The following is a 17,175-nucleotide window of genomic DNA, read 5'->3' on the forward strand; positions in this document are numbered from 1 at the left end:
CACACACACACACACACACACAAAACCCACAAAACAAAGAAACTACTACAGGAACCTAGCAGGGGAGTAGGCACATATGTTTGGGAGATAGAAAGAAGTAGGATTGGAAGTTAAAAGGTAGCCTCGGTCACATTGTAAGTCCAACGCCAACCTTGAATACATGAGCTGCTGTCTCAAAAACAAAGACAAAACAGAAAGAGAACCCTCTATATAAGGCTCCAGTTGCTGAGGAAATGCCAAACTGACAAGCCCTCATGAACATAAAAAAAAAAAAAAAAACAACCCAACATGAGGAATGAAAGAAAAATCTTTGCTAGCTTTACATGTGACACAGGATGACTATCTTCAATATTCAGAACCCACAAAGACCTGAAACAACAAGAAATTAAACAAACTCATCAATAATGGGACGATGAAATAGAGAGCTCTCAAAAGAGGAAGCACAAACAGCCAATAAACGGGACCCTCCAGCCATCAGAGAAATACAAATTAGAACTGCATTAATGTTCCATTTCACCCCAGTCAGAACGATAATCATTACATTTTTAAAATGCTGGCAAAGATGTGGGGAAAAGGCAACACTCCTGTACCACTGGTAGGAATGCAAACTAGTCCAACTTCCATAGATTTAAAAAAAAAAAAAAAGAGTTCCTCAAAAAAAATGAAAAGTAAAGCTACCTTATGATTCCAATAGAGTACTTGTAGGTATTTACCCAAAGGGCTCAAGTCGTATCGCAGAGACACTTGCACATCAGTGTCACTGCAGCACCAGTCATGGCAGCTGAGTTATGTCACTAAATTAGCTGTGCAACAATGAGGGATGGAAATAGAAAGCGTGTGCACATGTGCACACCCACACCCACACCCACACATACACACTAAGACGTTTTAGCCATAAAGAATGAAGTTACACCATTTGCAGGAAAATCATATTAAGACAAGTATTTCAACATCAGAAAAACAGCATATTTTCTCTCATATGTATTGGCTAGATTTTATATAAACACATAAAGTCATGTATATGTGCATATGACATGAAAATAGAAGGAAAACTGGACAGGCCACTCATGTGAGGGAGAAGGGCGAGAAAGGGGACAATAAGGGCGTGTGAGGAATAAATAGACTCAACACAGAATGTGCTGCTGTGTGAAAGTGTCCTTGTGCAGCATAGTACCTGCGCAATGACTGTACACGGTGGAAATCAAAAGAAGGGAGATCAGATGGACGGACAAATTTCCTGTTGTAATTTTTCCCCTTGGGGGAGTTGATGTCAAAGAGAGGTTTTGAAAGAGGTCTCCAGGGATGAGCAGGACCTGCAGGGTGCGGGGTTCCAGGGAAATCTCAGCCACAGCACATTAGATATGGGTTTTTTTCCTGACCGAGCATCGTTTGAAACTGACTTGGTACCCTCAAATGTAAAGCTGCAAAGTCCTATGGACAAAAACATCCTTAGCAATGAAAAAAAAGGGGGGGAGGGGCAACACATTTTCTGTTCCAGGGTGAATGGGGGAACGGTGAGTATGGCTGCACCCACAAAGAGAGAAGGCGTGTTTGAGGGGCCCTGCCAATGTAACATTCGGAATTATTTTAAAATGTTCCAATTACGCAATCGCATGAAGGACTCAATACCCTGAGACACACCATTACTAACCAACAATACTGACATTACGTATGGGAGGTGGTGAGACCATGTTTTCAGGTATGCCATTTTCATGCTGGTGAATGCAACCTGGGGAAGCCTTTGTTTTTTGTTTTTTCTTTTTTTTTTTTTTAACCATTTTTGCTATCATTTAAAAAAAATAGTTCAATCAAAATCAAAATCTTAAACCAGACCCCAATGAAATCTACTAACTCTGTTAGTTCACAGAAGCCTCAATTTGATGCCATTCTTCTTCTTCTTTTTTTTTTTTTTTTTATAATTACATCAGAAGAATTTTATTATGTATTTTTCTTAGTCTCTTAGTCTGAGCATGTAAATCGTACTCCCTCAGCCGTGAGTGGTGCATGTGCACTCCCAGGTCACATCACACACATTCCATGGACTTTATATTAATTGAAGAGAAAAGATCCAAGGAATATTTTTTTTTTCTCTCGGAAGAGTGAAAGAGACATGCAGAGGATGGAGATGAAGCACTCTGGTTACTCCTAGCCTGGGCTCTACAGCTGCTGATTGCTCCGCCCCCAATGCAGCAGTGACTCATGTTGAAATGATCGCATGCAATGGGCGGCCTCCACAGGAGAGTCTGGATGGCCTGCAATAGAGGCTGAGGGCACTCTACCAGCAAGACCACTCCTCAGAGGTCTGCTTGCCCTGGTCACACGTGGTATTGACATTTTAAAACATAATATGTATTTTTTTCCATATAACAATTTTTTTGAAATAAAAGCAGGGGAAACGTACCTGACCCTTTCTGGACTGGCTCCATTCCCCTGGTAGCTTTGACGCTAAAGCCTGGAGCATGCTAAGGGGATGCATCCAAGCACAAGAAGGAGCCAGTAACAGAAATGGACGTCCTAGCATCTGTAATAAGAAGAGAGAGTAAATGTTCGAGCAGTCGTATCCTAAGTGAGCATTTCAGATAAGTAACTGCAGGCCTGTGGAATACAAGAGCAATCTGATACTTTACCTTGGAAAGTATATATACACATACATACTAAGGCTATATATATGACAGGCTAAGGAACGTTCAAGCTCCTTTTACAAATCAGGGCTTGTGACACTGAGACAAGTGCTGCCAAAAGCACCTTTGAAAGGCTTTGTGGAAGTACTTTGCTGGTGACAATTCTTACAAACAATCGGGGGCGGGGGATGGGGGAGGGAGCATCTTTACCATCCTTTTATCCTATTTGCATGAAACAGCTGGATCCTGATCCATGCCTAGCCCACAAGACCACAGCCAGGGCGAGCACTGAGCCAACATCCCACTGCATTGTCTCGGGAATCTGCAGTGTCACTCCTCTTCTGATTCCTCTCTGCAAAGTGAAGTCACAGGGACCAATCAGGCAACCTGACTTCTCACTCCCATGCCCAGAATCCTTTGTGAGCTGAAATGAGTCATCGCTCCAAGAAAAGCCACAGCTTGTGTGTGTCTGTCGGTTCCTTTGTCTGTGCAGTGCAGAGACTCGGAGGATGGGACAGACTCCGGGTGCAGGAGCCAAGGAGTGTGTGGTCCTCTCCAAGGGTCCCAGGCACCATCACATGCATTAGTTGCCCCCACACACATATTTTTTTTAATCACCAAAAGAGTAAAAAGAGCACATACCTCCAAAATGCTTGAAGAAAGAACACATATTAAATCTGATGAGGCATTATAGTCTCAACAAACTGCCATCATAGACTTGAGACATGTCCCTTTACTTTGTTTTTAAGGCTGGGTTTTCATTGTCATGGAGGATGATTCTCCCTCCTACGTGTAACAGGCAGTTCTGTAGTAAACCGGATCAAAGTTTAGCTGCAGTGAGCTGTTTGTCATAAATTCCAGTTGCCGTGCAAGTCGTTGCAAGCCCGGCGCTCATCGCCTCATCAGGCTTGCAGCCCCAGCAAAGGCGGCGGCGGCGGTGAGGCTCTGCCACTGCCCATAAAGACAGTGCGAGGAATGAGGTCACTATGTCAGGAGCTCGCTCTCAGCGCCAGGCTCTCCAGAGCTTACCGCACAACTGGTCATAGGATTTGTGGTTTTGTGTCGGTGCTTTGTCTGCTTTTTTGAAAAATTTTAAAAAGAAATTCTATGGCTAAGATCAGTAAGGGAAGGGGGGAAAATCAGCTACGTATCTATGCAAAAATGTCTTGTTCATTGCATCATCTGTACCAGGCTGATTATTAGCCCACGCTGAATACATCCTACATTTATGTGTATATGTGTTGTATACAAACATACACAAGCATACAAAGACTCACACACACACACACACACACACACACACACACACACACACACACACACACACCAGACTCTATCGGGCAGAAGTCCTGAGAAAACATTTAGCTTTGGAGTGACAGATGAGCCATCACAACATCCTCAGAAAGAAAGGGGAGGTATAGGTTGGCAGAAGACATTAGGCAGGGATGTTAGCCGTCACATACAACTGGGAGGAAAATGGAGTCGGGAACAAAATAACAGTGAAGGACAACATAGGCTCTACTGTATTCAAACAGCATCACCCAGTGCTCTCAAAGTAACACCCAACAGGCACCCTATTCTCACACCTCAGAACCAAACAGACACACCCACCAGTGACCCCATATTCAGATACCAGACAGATCTGGGCAGCAGATGATGCCTGTACAGCAAGCTCCCCACATCCCCATGAACACAGCACCCAAACCCCAAAGAGGAGACACAGCTGAAGCCAGTCACTACAGACACAGGAAGTCCTCACTGTGGCACTTCCCATTCGTTCACGCCCTTCCTTTCTTGAGGCACAATCTTACGCTGGAGCCCCAAACATGAAATTTTGAACTGTTGAACTACAATAAAATATGAATATTAGAATATTATTAGAAATCGACTGGTATTGAATTTGGTTTGAATCAAGGTTTACCTATCCCAGGGTAGCTATCAGCCAAGTCTCAGCCTTTCCTCACAGGGAATAAGCTAAGAAAACCCTGGGTTCTCCCTCCACCCTTGGAAGCTGAACTGGGGCCTGGGGCCTCGGGGCTGGACTTGAACTTCCTGTATTCCTCCTGTCTCAGCCTCAAAAGTGCTGTGATGATGAAGATGATAAAAATCAACCTCCACATCTGGCAGCTCTTCCAAATTACTGAGCTGGAAGGACCCCGCGCCCCCCCCCCCAGACACTTACTAGGCTCCGGACCCACCAGAACCTTGCCCTCATGTAATTCCTGTGGCTCGGCCTTTTCTAAGACACTCCACCATGAAACAGCTGAGGCCCTGTCCCAAGCCAGCAACAGCCCTCTGGTGAGGCCCAAATCAACTTCTCCCCTATGGTGATTTCTGGTATGGACTTTGGGACACACCCAATAACTACAAATATTCATTCACCTAGTCCCCATGTGCCAGATCACATCTTCTTGAGTTGCTAGCGGTTTTAGATGGCTAGTAAGCATGCAGACTATGTATTCATTTATTGCTCGACTGGTATGTTTGATTCCAATGTTACAAAACGAACAGACAAAGACATCCCACCAGCTCCTCCAAAAACCCACAATTCTGTGGTGTCTGTCATTTTCTGGTTATTTTCAATGTCAGCCCTCATAGGTTTGTTTTTTTTCCTTTCTTTTACTGACCTGACCCATCAAGCTCACCCTTTTCATGCTGTGGACACCAGCATTCTTCTCCTGTCAGTCTACTCTACCCTACTCATAATCTCTATGTCCACTAATCTACAAATGTAATGGACATTAGCTATTTGTATCCCTGACGATCCCTCAGTAGCCATTACTAAACCAGGCAATGCTTTGACTATCATGGCTTCATGCACTTAAAAAAAAAAAAAAAAAGCCTATGAATTATGCCTTTCCTGCTTTTTAAACAAGCGGCTTGGTCTTGAATTTCCCTTCCAGTGCATTTTTAACTCTCTCCTCCTGGTCTGTCACTGTAGAACTGAACCTGTGGCTTGGGACTGGGGTCTTCCACCAGTGCACCCCAAAACTAATCAATTCACTTTCAATTTAGCTTGATCCTTAATTACAAACCTTCCAAAATCCACCCACTGCATCCACAAAGGTCAGTCTTCATCGCCAACCGGACTGGGTTAAGATCACCTAGGAGACTGGGTATACCTGTGAGTGGCTCCCTAAGAGACTCACCTGAGGAGGGAAGATCACTGAACATGGGAAGACAGCTGAACGCCAGTCTTTGCCTCTCCTCCTTCTGACTACAGTTCAATGTAGTCACCTTCCTTTCTGCTGCCATGACAATATCACTAAGTCCTGGCAACTTTAGCCTGCCACCCTCCCCGCCCCCAAGGAAGCACCAGCTCACTGTACTACCTTTAACAGCTACAGAGTCCGGTTTCTTCTATGTAAATCACAGGTAAGGCAGAGAGTAAAGAGAAACAAAAGCCCAAGCATTCAAAGGCATAGAAAATGACAAAGATGTGGTCAAAGGTCCCCAAATCAGAATAGACGTGTGTCCATCTGGAGATGGGCCTTTTCTGTTCACAGACAGAAGCAGCCAAGCCTCGCAGTGAAACTAAAAGACAAGTTAAGACTCCTCATCTTAAGAGTCAACCAACCTTCCTTCTTCCAGATGGCACAGTCACCGAGTGTGTAAGTGTGCAAGGCAGGATCTGAATCCTGGGGAGCTGGCTCCGGAGTCTGCACTTGACACAACACACACACACACACACACACACACACACACACACACACACACACACACACCCTTTCATCACCATAATTAACTACAGACAAAAACATATTTAAGAAGCACATACCTTAAACTTCAAATTAAAACCAAAGCCAGCTGGTGACTTAGCACATGGGGCTAATGTGTTCAGTGTCGCAGGTCACAGACCCTTTTGGTGGCAGATGGCTCTAGGCAGGCTCTAGCAGCTAGAGATTCTGAAAGGCTGCCCTCTGACCTCTGATGGCTAATGTGCATTGAATGACCACACAGGCAAATTCAAAATGCCAGTCAACACTTTAAACACAAACTTCCCTTGCTGTCCTACTATGAACAGGATGAATGGTATGGTAGATGTCTATTAGTCTCAATTCAGAAACACAGGCAAGAGAGGGTAGGGTGGGAGCTCATTTGAAAAAATGCCCTTCTCGGGGCTGGAGAGATGACTCAGTGGTTAAGAACACCACCTGCTCTTCCAAAGGTCCTGAGTTCAATTCCCAGCAACCACATGGTGGCTCACAGCCATCTGTAATGTAGCCTGGTGCCCTCTTCTGGCCTGCAGGTAAACAAGCAGACAACACTGTATACATAATAATAAAATAAATCTTAAAAAAAAAAAATGCCCTTCTCTTGCAAGCACAAAGATCCAAGTTCAATCCCCTGAACCCTTTTTTTTTTTTTTTTGTTTTAAGTTGAGCAAGGTGGTGTGGTCTTATATCAGACCAGCTCTGGAGAGGCAGAGACAGGCGGATCTTTGGGCTCAGAGGCCCACCATCAGGCTTGGTCCAGACCTCCTGGCTAAATTTTTTTGACTGCGTCACGCCTGAAGACTCCCTACCCCGACACACACACACACACACACACACACACACACACACACACTCTCTCTCTCTCTCTCTCTCTCTCTCTTTCTCTCTCTCTCCCTCTCCCTCTCTTCCTCCCTCCCCGCCCTCTTCTCTCTCTCTCTCACATACACACAAACACACACACACAAGAAAGACATCTCCAAGACAGCAGCAAGCACGAAGGCCAAAAGCCAACTCCAGGTGTAATGAACAATCCCCTCTGCCGCCCGCCTCCAGCTCCAGTGACAGCAAAGACTTACACCCATCCTGCAGGGGATCCCACAGGTGACCTGCTCAGTTGATGAGGTGTGGGAAGAAGGCGGTGCTTGGCACCTGCATGGGTCCTTGGCAGGAGATTACATTGTGGCAGCACGAGTGGCATAGTCATGCACAATTGTCATAAACATTTGGGTGACTAATAGTCTGGCAAAGTTTTTGAGCTGCTGCATTTGAAAAACGTAGAGAGCGGTACATACCCTTGAATCAGTTAAAAACTATCTCCTTGGGTGCCTAACTGTAACATATGTTTACTTGGGGTAATGTAAATATGTGTAAGATAGCATACGCAATTCATGGTGTGTATACCCATATGGACTTTTTTAAAAATGTATTTTATTAATTTATTCATATTACATCTAAGTTGTTATCCCATCCCTTGTATCCTCCCATTCCTCCCTCCCTATTTCCCCTTACTCCCCTCCCCTATGACTGTGACTGATGGGGACTTCCTCCCCTGTATATGCTCATAGGGTATCAAATCTCTTCTTGGTAGCCTGCTGTCCTTCCTCTGAGTGCCACCAGGCCTCCCCATCCAGGGGATGTGGTCAAATATGGGGCACGGACTTTTTTTTTCCACAAACAGATGAAATGGTGGACTTCTACCTTCAAGAAGGTCAAAACACACTGGAGAGGAAAAGATACACCACCGAAGTACAAAGAACTACAGGGCGGGGCCTCTCCACAGCAGGGCAGGGGGACCATGCAGAGAACTCGGGTGAAAGAGCTGGGCTTGGAGGAGACAGAAATGATGTCAAAGGAAAGCTGCGCCTCTTTAAGAACATGGCAGGTGAGAGAAGAAAGAAGGGCATCCACACTAGACCATTAGCTCGTCAGGAGAGAGATTTCTTTTTTTTTTTTTTTTTTTTTTTTTTTTTTTTTTTTTTTTTTGCGGCGTTGTGTTAAAAGTCTGTCACTGGAAAGTGCCTAGCCCAAAGGGCCTAAGCACTAAATACACACTGAAGGAAGGAAGAGATGGTCTGGAGGCAGGGGACAGGAGCCAAGACGTGGAGTTACTAAGGGCCAGGAGGTGGAAGATAAGCCTCCTGGGGCCCAAGCATTCATTTGGAAAAGTAAAGAAGGTCAGAGCCAAGAGCATCCACCTGGGGAAGAAAAGGTTCCAGCTTACAGTTGCACTGACTGCCGCTTAGCGTCTGGTAAACCTTTAGTTAGGTTTTATCTCTTAGAAGCCTTTCACCCACATGAACCTACATTCTGAAGACAAAGTCGTTGAAAAGCATCCGGCAACCGCCTAAAGACAGAGATAAATTGATATGTTCAAGGTGGCTTTCCTAGGGTCTTCTGTTTCCCTTACCACTTAGGAGATTTTATGCCAACACTTTCTCCCTTATCCAAGACTGTTCCAGTAGGCTGGGGGGTGGGCCCAGAGAGCCCTAGTCTGTAACAATCGTCTTGTTCAAGTCAACCAGCTGAAGAAGACTCAGTGCTTGCTGCGGGGAGGGGGGCGGTCAATATGAACTAGGTATAGTGCCTAGACTCACAGTCTTGTCATTCAAAGGAGAGGGAAACTGAGCCACGAGAATGAAGGATGGTGATTACTTCTAATCTGAGAAGAGACACTGAAGGAGAATGGGGAGACCTGGCAGGAGCTCAGGCAGCTTGGGTGTGCAGCACAGGTGGGTAAGGAAACGTGGAAGGAGAGACAAAATAGGGACAGCTTACCAGGCAGCCAAGTGAAATGAACAGAGACGATGTGGTTAGAAGGATCATGGTGTTTTAGAGACATGGCTGCCTGTCTAGACTGCCAAAGATAGAGTGACAATCATACACACACACACACACACACACACACACACACACACACACACAATGCCACATACATATACATATGAAAGAGAGAGACTGATAGCAGAAAGACAGTAAGGCAAACAGAGAGGAAAGACAGATACAAGAGAAAGAGCCATGCTGGGTAAGTTTGTGGAGGACATTAAATTAATGAATGAAGGCATTGCAGGTTTTTACAGAGCAGTGGTATTGATGCCAAATGTCAAGGTTTCTTTGGCAACAAATATAAGATATATCCAAAGAAAGAAACTAACTACTGGGGCATAATTTTCACCTTGGCCTACTGTGAGAGAGCAGACAAGATGCAGACTGCTTAGCCAGGGAAGAGAGAAAGCAATGTATATAAGAATTGATCTATGATTCATGAAAATATCCACAATTTCCAGCATGAAGAAATTAGAATCTATCAGAAATGGGATTTAAGCTGGGGTGTAGTTCGGTGGTAAAGTGTTTGCCTAGGAGGCATGAGGGCCTAGGTTCAATCTTCAGCTTAGGGAAGGGGGATAGCATGCTCCTAACACCAATTGCCTAGACTCTGTACAAAGGTCTGAGCCATAGTAGTGGCCTGACACTTGGGATATTGCCCAGTGTGGAATATTAATCCAAACTCAGAAAATAAAATTTTAGAACATCTCTAAAGAGTCATCCATGGTCACCTGTAATAGATGAGATTTCACTGACTGCACAAAAGCCAATAAAAAGGCACAAACTAAAGACTCAACAAAAGCAGTTAAACAAACCAACAAACAAACACAATCCCCAAACTTCCAGAATTTCTAGAGCCTCTCTAGCTCCAGATTTACTGTTAAGTTTATTCTTATAATGAGAGAAGTAACCATTACTATTAAAGTTGATTAGGTGCAACAGAGGATGGGCAAGGCAATTAAATTTTTAAAGACCAAACACACTCTGTATAGCTCCAGGCAGGAGAGGACAAGAAGATGAGGACCAAGTGAGGGGTCGGGCCACCGTGGTCCTCACAGCTTTGCAGCAGGCATTTCATCAGAATGGTCTCCCAGGATCAGACTAGAGTAAGGGTGCCTTGGAGCTGGGAGACAGCGGAAGTTATCCAGGGCATTGCCTTTTGACAGAGGATGATGTCACAGCCTAAATGGGAGAGTCTGCTTAGTCAGGTGACAGTTAAGAGCTAAGCCAAGACCAGCACCCTATCTCTCTCTTTAACACGTGTGACTCTATGAAATATATTAAGTATCAGTTTATAAATACATTAAAAGAAAGTTAATACCTATTACCTACACTCTAAGGCTTCTCCAGACGTCCTCCAGATAAGAAAATACAAATTAAACATGTAGATTCTAAAGTATAACGTGATGTCAACTTTTGTTTTCTTTCTGCTCTTAGTGCCTCTGACTAGAGTCTGAAGACAGGAAAGGAAAGGATAAAAGCACTGGGCTGTGAGAGGGGTGCACACCTGTAACCCTAACTCTTGGGGAGTTCAAGCACAAGGATCCTAGGCTCATGGACAAAGAAGAGAGACATTAAATGGCTCGATCACTGGCTTACTTCATCATGGTCGAGTTACAGCTCTGTGGGAGGCATCCCTCTTCTGTAAAGTTAAATTGGTGGGGTGGACAAGGAGGGTACGAAGGCTGCCACGTTTTTTGAAAGAAGGCACAGCGACCTTCTGTGCCTCTGACTTTAAGGTGTTTCCAAGGAAGGAATGGAAAGTAAGCTTACACACATCACCAGGTGACAGGGAAAAGATTGTTGCAAAACTTATCCAAAGTAAGTATAAAGCAATAGTGACCAGAAAGTTCCATCTCAAAGCTGAATTGAGTATACAGTGCGCATGCGCACACGTGTGTGTGCACGTGTATGTGTGTGGTGTGTGTGTGTGTGTGTGTGTGTGTGTGTGTGTGCACCTGTGTGTGTATGTGGGTGCATGTGCACACATACACATGTGGACACCTGAGACAGGATCTTCGGTTGTTTATTCTTCTATGCTAGGTCTCTCATTGACCCCAGAGTTTGCCAACAGGTTTGTCTCTGAGTTCAGAGTACTGGAACTACAAGGGAACCTCAACCTGCCTGTATTTATATGGGTTCTGAGAATCCAACCCCAGTCCCTAGATTTGCACAGAAAGTGCTCTACACACTGTGCCCTCTCTCTGGGCCATGTGACTTCTCTTAGCCCAAACAGTGCTCATCAGAAAGAGCAATCCACACCCGTTCACTATAGGAGGCTTGAGATGTGCTGCTTTCCTGATGTCTCAAGATGTCCTGTGACTCGTGCCTAAAGTCTATTCCACCATTACTCTTACGACTTACAATGAAACAGATTCAGACCGTTGTGCCTGCCGCCATGTTTTCCCCACCTACCAACAGCCAAAAGAGTAGATAACCATTTAGCTCCAGTTTCCCTTTTGGAGTTTCAGTTACAGTTAATTATGATCTGAAAAGAGTAAATAGAAAACGCAAGAAGTGAATCATTTGTAAGCTTTACATTGCATGTTGTTTTGAGCACTATGAAGATGTGCTCACCCGGAATGTGAGTCATCTCTCTGCCTAGTGTTTCCACACTGTATCTATTAACTGCACATCAGTCATTTGGCAGATGTCTCTGATATCAGGTTAACTGTTTGTAAACTTTAGCCTTGTTTTCAAGCCTTGCTCACGTAATAAATGCCCCCAAAGAACAAGAGTAGTCACGACTGGCTTTTCAGATGAGTTATAGACAATCTGTAAATTGCTTCCTTGGAGTGAAAATACAGTAAGATTCTTGAGAGAACATATTAATATAATTTTTAGCACAGAATACTGTTGTAACTTTCTTATTATGAATCATTTTTGATACAATATTAACTGTGTCTAACTTCTACATTAAATTTGATCAGAAGTAAGATGCTACCAAGCATGTCAGCTTCAATCATCCGCTGGGATATCTGAACAATCTGCCCACAGAGACAGGGAATCCATTACATCTGTTGACTTAAACTATTATCTGGGGTTGGTTCTGTTCAACACATATTACTCACCCACTAACATGTCTGTGCTGAGCCAGTTCTCTGTGTTTCCAGAACATACCATTTCACGGAAGTCAGATTACAACTTTATGAACAGGTGATAAAACTAGAAAAAAAATTCTGATGTAACAAAATAAAAGTTAACTCATTTTCTGTCTTATGATTTCATAGTGAATGGATAAAAATTAACAGAATTTCAGTCTGAGAGGTAGCCCAGTGGCAGAGCATCTGCTTCATGAAGGACATGTAAGTTGTTTCCAGTTTCTGGCAATGATGAATAGCTGCTATGAACATAGTTGAGCAAGTGTCCTTCTTGTACGGCAGAGAATCTCTTGGGTATGTGCTAGAGCTATTCCCAGTTCTGAGAAAGCACCAGATTGATTTCCAGAGTGGTTGTACAAGTTCACACTCCCACCAGCAATGGAGGAGTGTTTCCCCTTTCTCCATGTCCTTGCCAGCATGTGCTGTCACCTGAGTTTCTGATCTTAGCCATTCTGACAAGTGTAAAATAGAATCTCAGAAGCTTTTTATTTGAATTTCCCTGATGACTAAGGATGTTGAGCATTTCTTTAAATGCTGCCCAGTCTTTCAAGATTCCTCTTTTGAAAATTCTCTGTTTAGTTCTGTACCCTGTTTGCTAAATTGGATTGTTTGGCTTGTTGATGTTTAATTTTTGGAGTTAATATTTTGGATATTAGCCCTTTGTCAGATACAGGATTGTGAAGATCTTTTCCCAGTCTATAGATTATTTTTTTGTTTTGTTGACGGTGTCTTTTGCCTGACAGAACCTTTTCAGTTTCATCAAGTCCCACTTATTAATTGTTGATTTTAGCGCCTGGGCTGTTGGTGTTCTGTTCAGGAAGTTGTCTCCTGTGCCAGTGAGTTCAAGGTTCCTCCCCACTTTCTCTTCTAACATATGTAGTGTGTCTAGTTTTATGTTAATGTCTTTGGTTCACTTGGTCTTGAGTTTCATACAGGACAATAAATATGGATTTGTTTGCATTTTTTTACATGTAGACATCCAGTTAGACCAGCACCATTTGTTGAAGATGCTGTCTTTTTTTTTTTTTTTTTTTTTTTTTTTAACATTGTGTGGTTTTGTCTCCTTTGCCAAAAATCAAATGTCTGTAGGTGTATAGGTTTATTTCTGGGTCTTCGATTCTATTCCATCAATCAACCAGTCAATTTCTATGCTGGTACCATGAAGTTTTTATTACTATTGCTCTGTAGTGTAGCTTGAGGTCAGGGATGGAGATACCTCCAGAAGTTTTATTGTTGAATAGGGCTGTTTTAGCTACTCTGGGTTTTTGTTTCTCCATATGAAGTTTAGAATTGCTCTTTCAACATCTGTAAAGAATTGTGTAGGTATTTTGATGGGGACTGCATTGAATCTATAGGTTGCTTTTGGTAAGGTGGCCATTTTTACTATGTTCATCCTACCAATCCATGAGGCATGGGACATCATTCCATCTTCTAATGTTTTCTTCAATTTCTTTCTTCCGAGACTTTAAGTTCTTGTCATACAAGTCTTTCACTTGCTGGGTTAGAGTTACACTAAGATACTTTATATTATTTGTGGCTATTGTGAAGGATGTGTTTTCTCAGCCCAATTGTTGTTTATATACAGGAGGGCTACAGATTTTTAAAAAAACGAATCTTGTATCCAGCCACTTTGCTGAAGTGTTTATGAGATGTAGCAGTTCTCTGGTGGAATTTTGGGCTCACTTATGTACACTATCGTATCATCCATGACGAGTGATACTTTGACTTCTTTCCAATTTGTATCCCCTTGGTTTCCTTTAGTTGTCTTATTGCTTCAGCTAGAACTTCTAGTACTATATTGAAGGGATATGGAGAGAGTGGGCAGCCTTATCTTGTCTCTGATTTTAGTGGAATTGATCTGAGTTTCTCTCCATTTAGTTTGATGTTGGCTATAGGCTTGCTGTATATTGTCTTTGGTATAGGCCTTGTATCCCTGATCTCTCTAAGCTTTTTATCACGAAGGGATGTTGTATTTTGTCAAAGGCTTTTTCTGCATCATATGAAATGATCGTGATTCTTTTTCTTTCAGTTTGTTCATATGATGGATTATAACGATGGATTTTAGTATGACCATCCCTGCATCCCTGGGATGAAGCCTACCTGACTGTGGTGGGTGATATATTTGATGTGTTCTTGGATTCTGTTTGCAAGTATTTTGTTGAGTATTTTTGCATCAATGTTCATGAATGAAATTGGTCTGAAATTCTCGTCCTTTGTTGAGTCCCTGTGTGGTTTAGGAATCAAGGTGACTGCGGCCTCATAGAATGAGCTTAGCAATGTCCTTTTAAAGAATCAACTTTTGTCCCAGCACTCGGGAGGCAGAGGCAGGCGGATCGCTGTGAGTTCGAGGCCAGCCTGGTCTACAAAGTGAGTCCAGGATGGCCAAGGCTACACAGAGAAACCCTGTCTCGAAAAAACAAAAAAAAAAAAAAGAATCAGCTTTTGGTTTCATCAGTTTGATTTACTATTTTTGCTTTAAATTTGCCAATTCCTTCTCATTATTATTTCCTTCCTCTGTTCACTTTGGGTTTATCTTACCTTTCCTGCCCCCCTAGTTCTTTTAAGTGAAAAATTACTCATCTTAGTTTTTTTTTCTTTCCTAATAAGAGCATTCTGTTTACACATCTCCTTTTAAGCTTTACTTTGGCTATTCACATGAATGATGATACAATGTGTTTTCATTTTTATTCATATCAAAACATAGTCTACTGTCCCTAGGACCTCCTTTTTCATCCATGGGCTACATAAAATTGTACTCTAAGCCGGGCATGGTGGCGCATGCCTTTGATTCCAGCACTCGGGAGGCAGAGGCAGGCGGACCTCTATGAGTTCGAGGCCAGTCTGGTCTACAAAGTGAGTCCAGGACAGCCAAGGGCCACACAGAGAAACCCTGTCTCGAAAAACCAAAAAAAAAAAAAAAAAAAAAAAAAAAGTACTCTAATTGATTTGTATTTGAAAATTTATCAATTATCTTTCTATGGGTGGCTTCTAGTTAAATTCCATTATGGTAAGAAAACTACTTTGGATAATTTTCTCTCCATTGTTTTTAGTTTGTTTTAAATTTGAGTTTATTATCGGCAGTCCTTGGGAGTGCCCCTTAAGGACTTGAAAGCAGTGTGCATCCTACTGTGTGAAGGGGGACTCTAGAGAAGTCAACCAGATCTAAACAGTCTGATGGTGTGTCATTTGGTTTTTCACATCCATCCTTGTTTTCTGTCTACTTACTCTCCTCATCACGGAGTCATACTGAAGCCCAGGAGACAGCTGCCCATTTCTCCTGTCAGCTTTATTCACACTTTATGTGCCTGCTTGTAGAAACTCGGTAAACCTCCAATTTCTCTGTACAGAGTTCCTTCATACCCTTTGTAGCCTTTCTTCCCATAAAGTCTGCTTTCCCTGACATTAACATGGTTGTTCCAGCTTTCTATTGGTTTATGTTTGCATTGTATTTTTTTAATCTCATGATTTTAAACTATTTATATCATTATATTTAAAGGACATTACTTACACATAGTATATTCAATCACTTAAGAACGCCCTGATTTCTATGAACTGTTAAGTAGATAATTAATATTTAATGTAATTAAATTTAGGATGAGATTTAGATAAACCATTTATTACTTTTTGAGTTCCCCCTCCCTACCTCCCGGTTTTATTACACTGTTTTTCCTTTCTTACTTTTATTTGGATAGTTGGAATTTTTTTATTTTTCTATTTTATATACTGAATTTTTACTATACTTTGGTATATTGTTTTTAGTTGTTGCTCTTGACATTTTAATATGTACTCAATTTTAACAGAGTTTCAGACTGAATGTGAAATACTTGGTCTCTAGTTGATGGCATTATAAAATGGAAACTTTAAAAGAAGAGGCCTAGCAGGAGGAAGTAGGTCTCCCGGGATGGGTCCTTGAAGGTCTCTTACCTCTGTCCCCTTGCTCACTGCTTTGTGACCGGCCCTGAGGTGAAGAGCCCTCCTCCCCCAAATTCTCCCACTCCCATGAGGCTCTGGCCAAGGGATTGGCTCCAAGTAACTGCGAACTAGATTCTCTGAAACCATGAGCCTAAACAAACTTTTCCTCCTTAGCGTTTCGTCTCTGTCTGGCACTATTTCAAAGCAACACCAAGGTAACCTTAACACCCTGTCCACTTACAATTAACATTTCATTGCTTTCAGTGGTGAACCTTGCTGCCACGTTGGTTCCTTTCCTTTTTATGCTATAATTGCCATGTGTGTTCAACATATATAGACTGTATTCGTCGCACACATTTCCTCTCTACTGATGACTTACATTTTAAAGAACTTAAGAATAACTCTATTTACAGAATGTTTGCCGCTGTTGGGTCCGCTCTCTTTGTCATGGCGTCCTCTATTGTTTTCCACCGTCACTGTGCCTCCTTTAGTGAGTCCCTCATCTCTTACCTAAGAATGACGTCACATCACCTTCACACTCGAAGGGCTTGCATATCACGCACCACACTCATCTTGTTTTGTTGCATATAACGGTGCTTCGTCTTCTATCTAGCTCTTTGTAAGTTTTTTCGTTTTGCTTTTAACCCAGCGTTTCGTAAGATTTTCCCATTCACAGCCTTTTGCATATAAAACATTTTATGTGGCCCTAGATATATAACATAAGTATGCAAATCAAACATGTCCTGATAAGGAGTCGTTAAGAAATTTATCTTAGGGGTTGGCGCAATGGCTCAGTGGTTAAGAGTACTGGCTGTTCTCCCAGCACACCAAGACTTGCTTCCCAGCACCTATGCAGCTGTTCACAATCACAAGCGTCTGTAACTGCAGTTCCAGGGCATCTGAGTTCCTCTTCTGGCCTCGGTGGGCACAGAGCAGTGACGTACATGCAGGCAAAACATCTGTATGTGTTGAATTTTTAAAAATGAAAAAATTTTAAAGAAA

At 42.7% G+C, this 17,175-nt stretch overlaps 1 protein-coding gene across 6 annotated transcripts in view; it reads right to left on the reverse strand.

The window, feature by feature from the left end:
• Positions 1-17,175, reverse strand: part of Stox2 (storkhead box 2) — a 222,657-nt gene that overhangs the window by 26,675 nt on the left and 178,807 nt on the right. Inside the window, exons 1-2 of one of the 6 annotated variants that reach the window (XM_051169647.1) lie at positions 2,832-3,487; positions 2,402-2,521 (exon numbers count right to left, since the gene is read on the reverse strand). The exons of 4 other annotated variants lie outside the window; for them this stretch is intronic. In XM_051169647.1, coding sequence (XP_051025604.1) covers positions 2,402-2,426 — 25 coding nt within the window. In that variant the 5' untranslated portion in view covers positions 2,427-2,521; positions 2,832-3,487. Of the gene's footprint in view, positions 1-2,401; positions 2,522-2,831; positions 3,488-17,175 lie in introns of those variants that run through there. One more of the 6 variants, XM_051169648.1, reaches the window with a different exon arrangement.

This window comes from Acomys russatus, chromosome 27 (genome assembly GCF_903995435.1).
Source record: "Acomys russatus chromosome 27, mAcoRus1.1, whole genome shotgun sequence".
Lineage (NCBI taxonomy): Eukaryota > Metazoa > Chordata > Mammalia > Rodentia > Muridae > Acomys > Acomys russatus.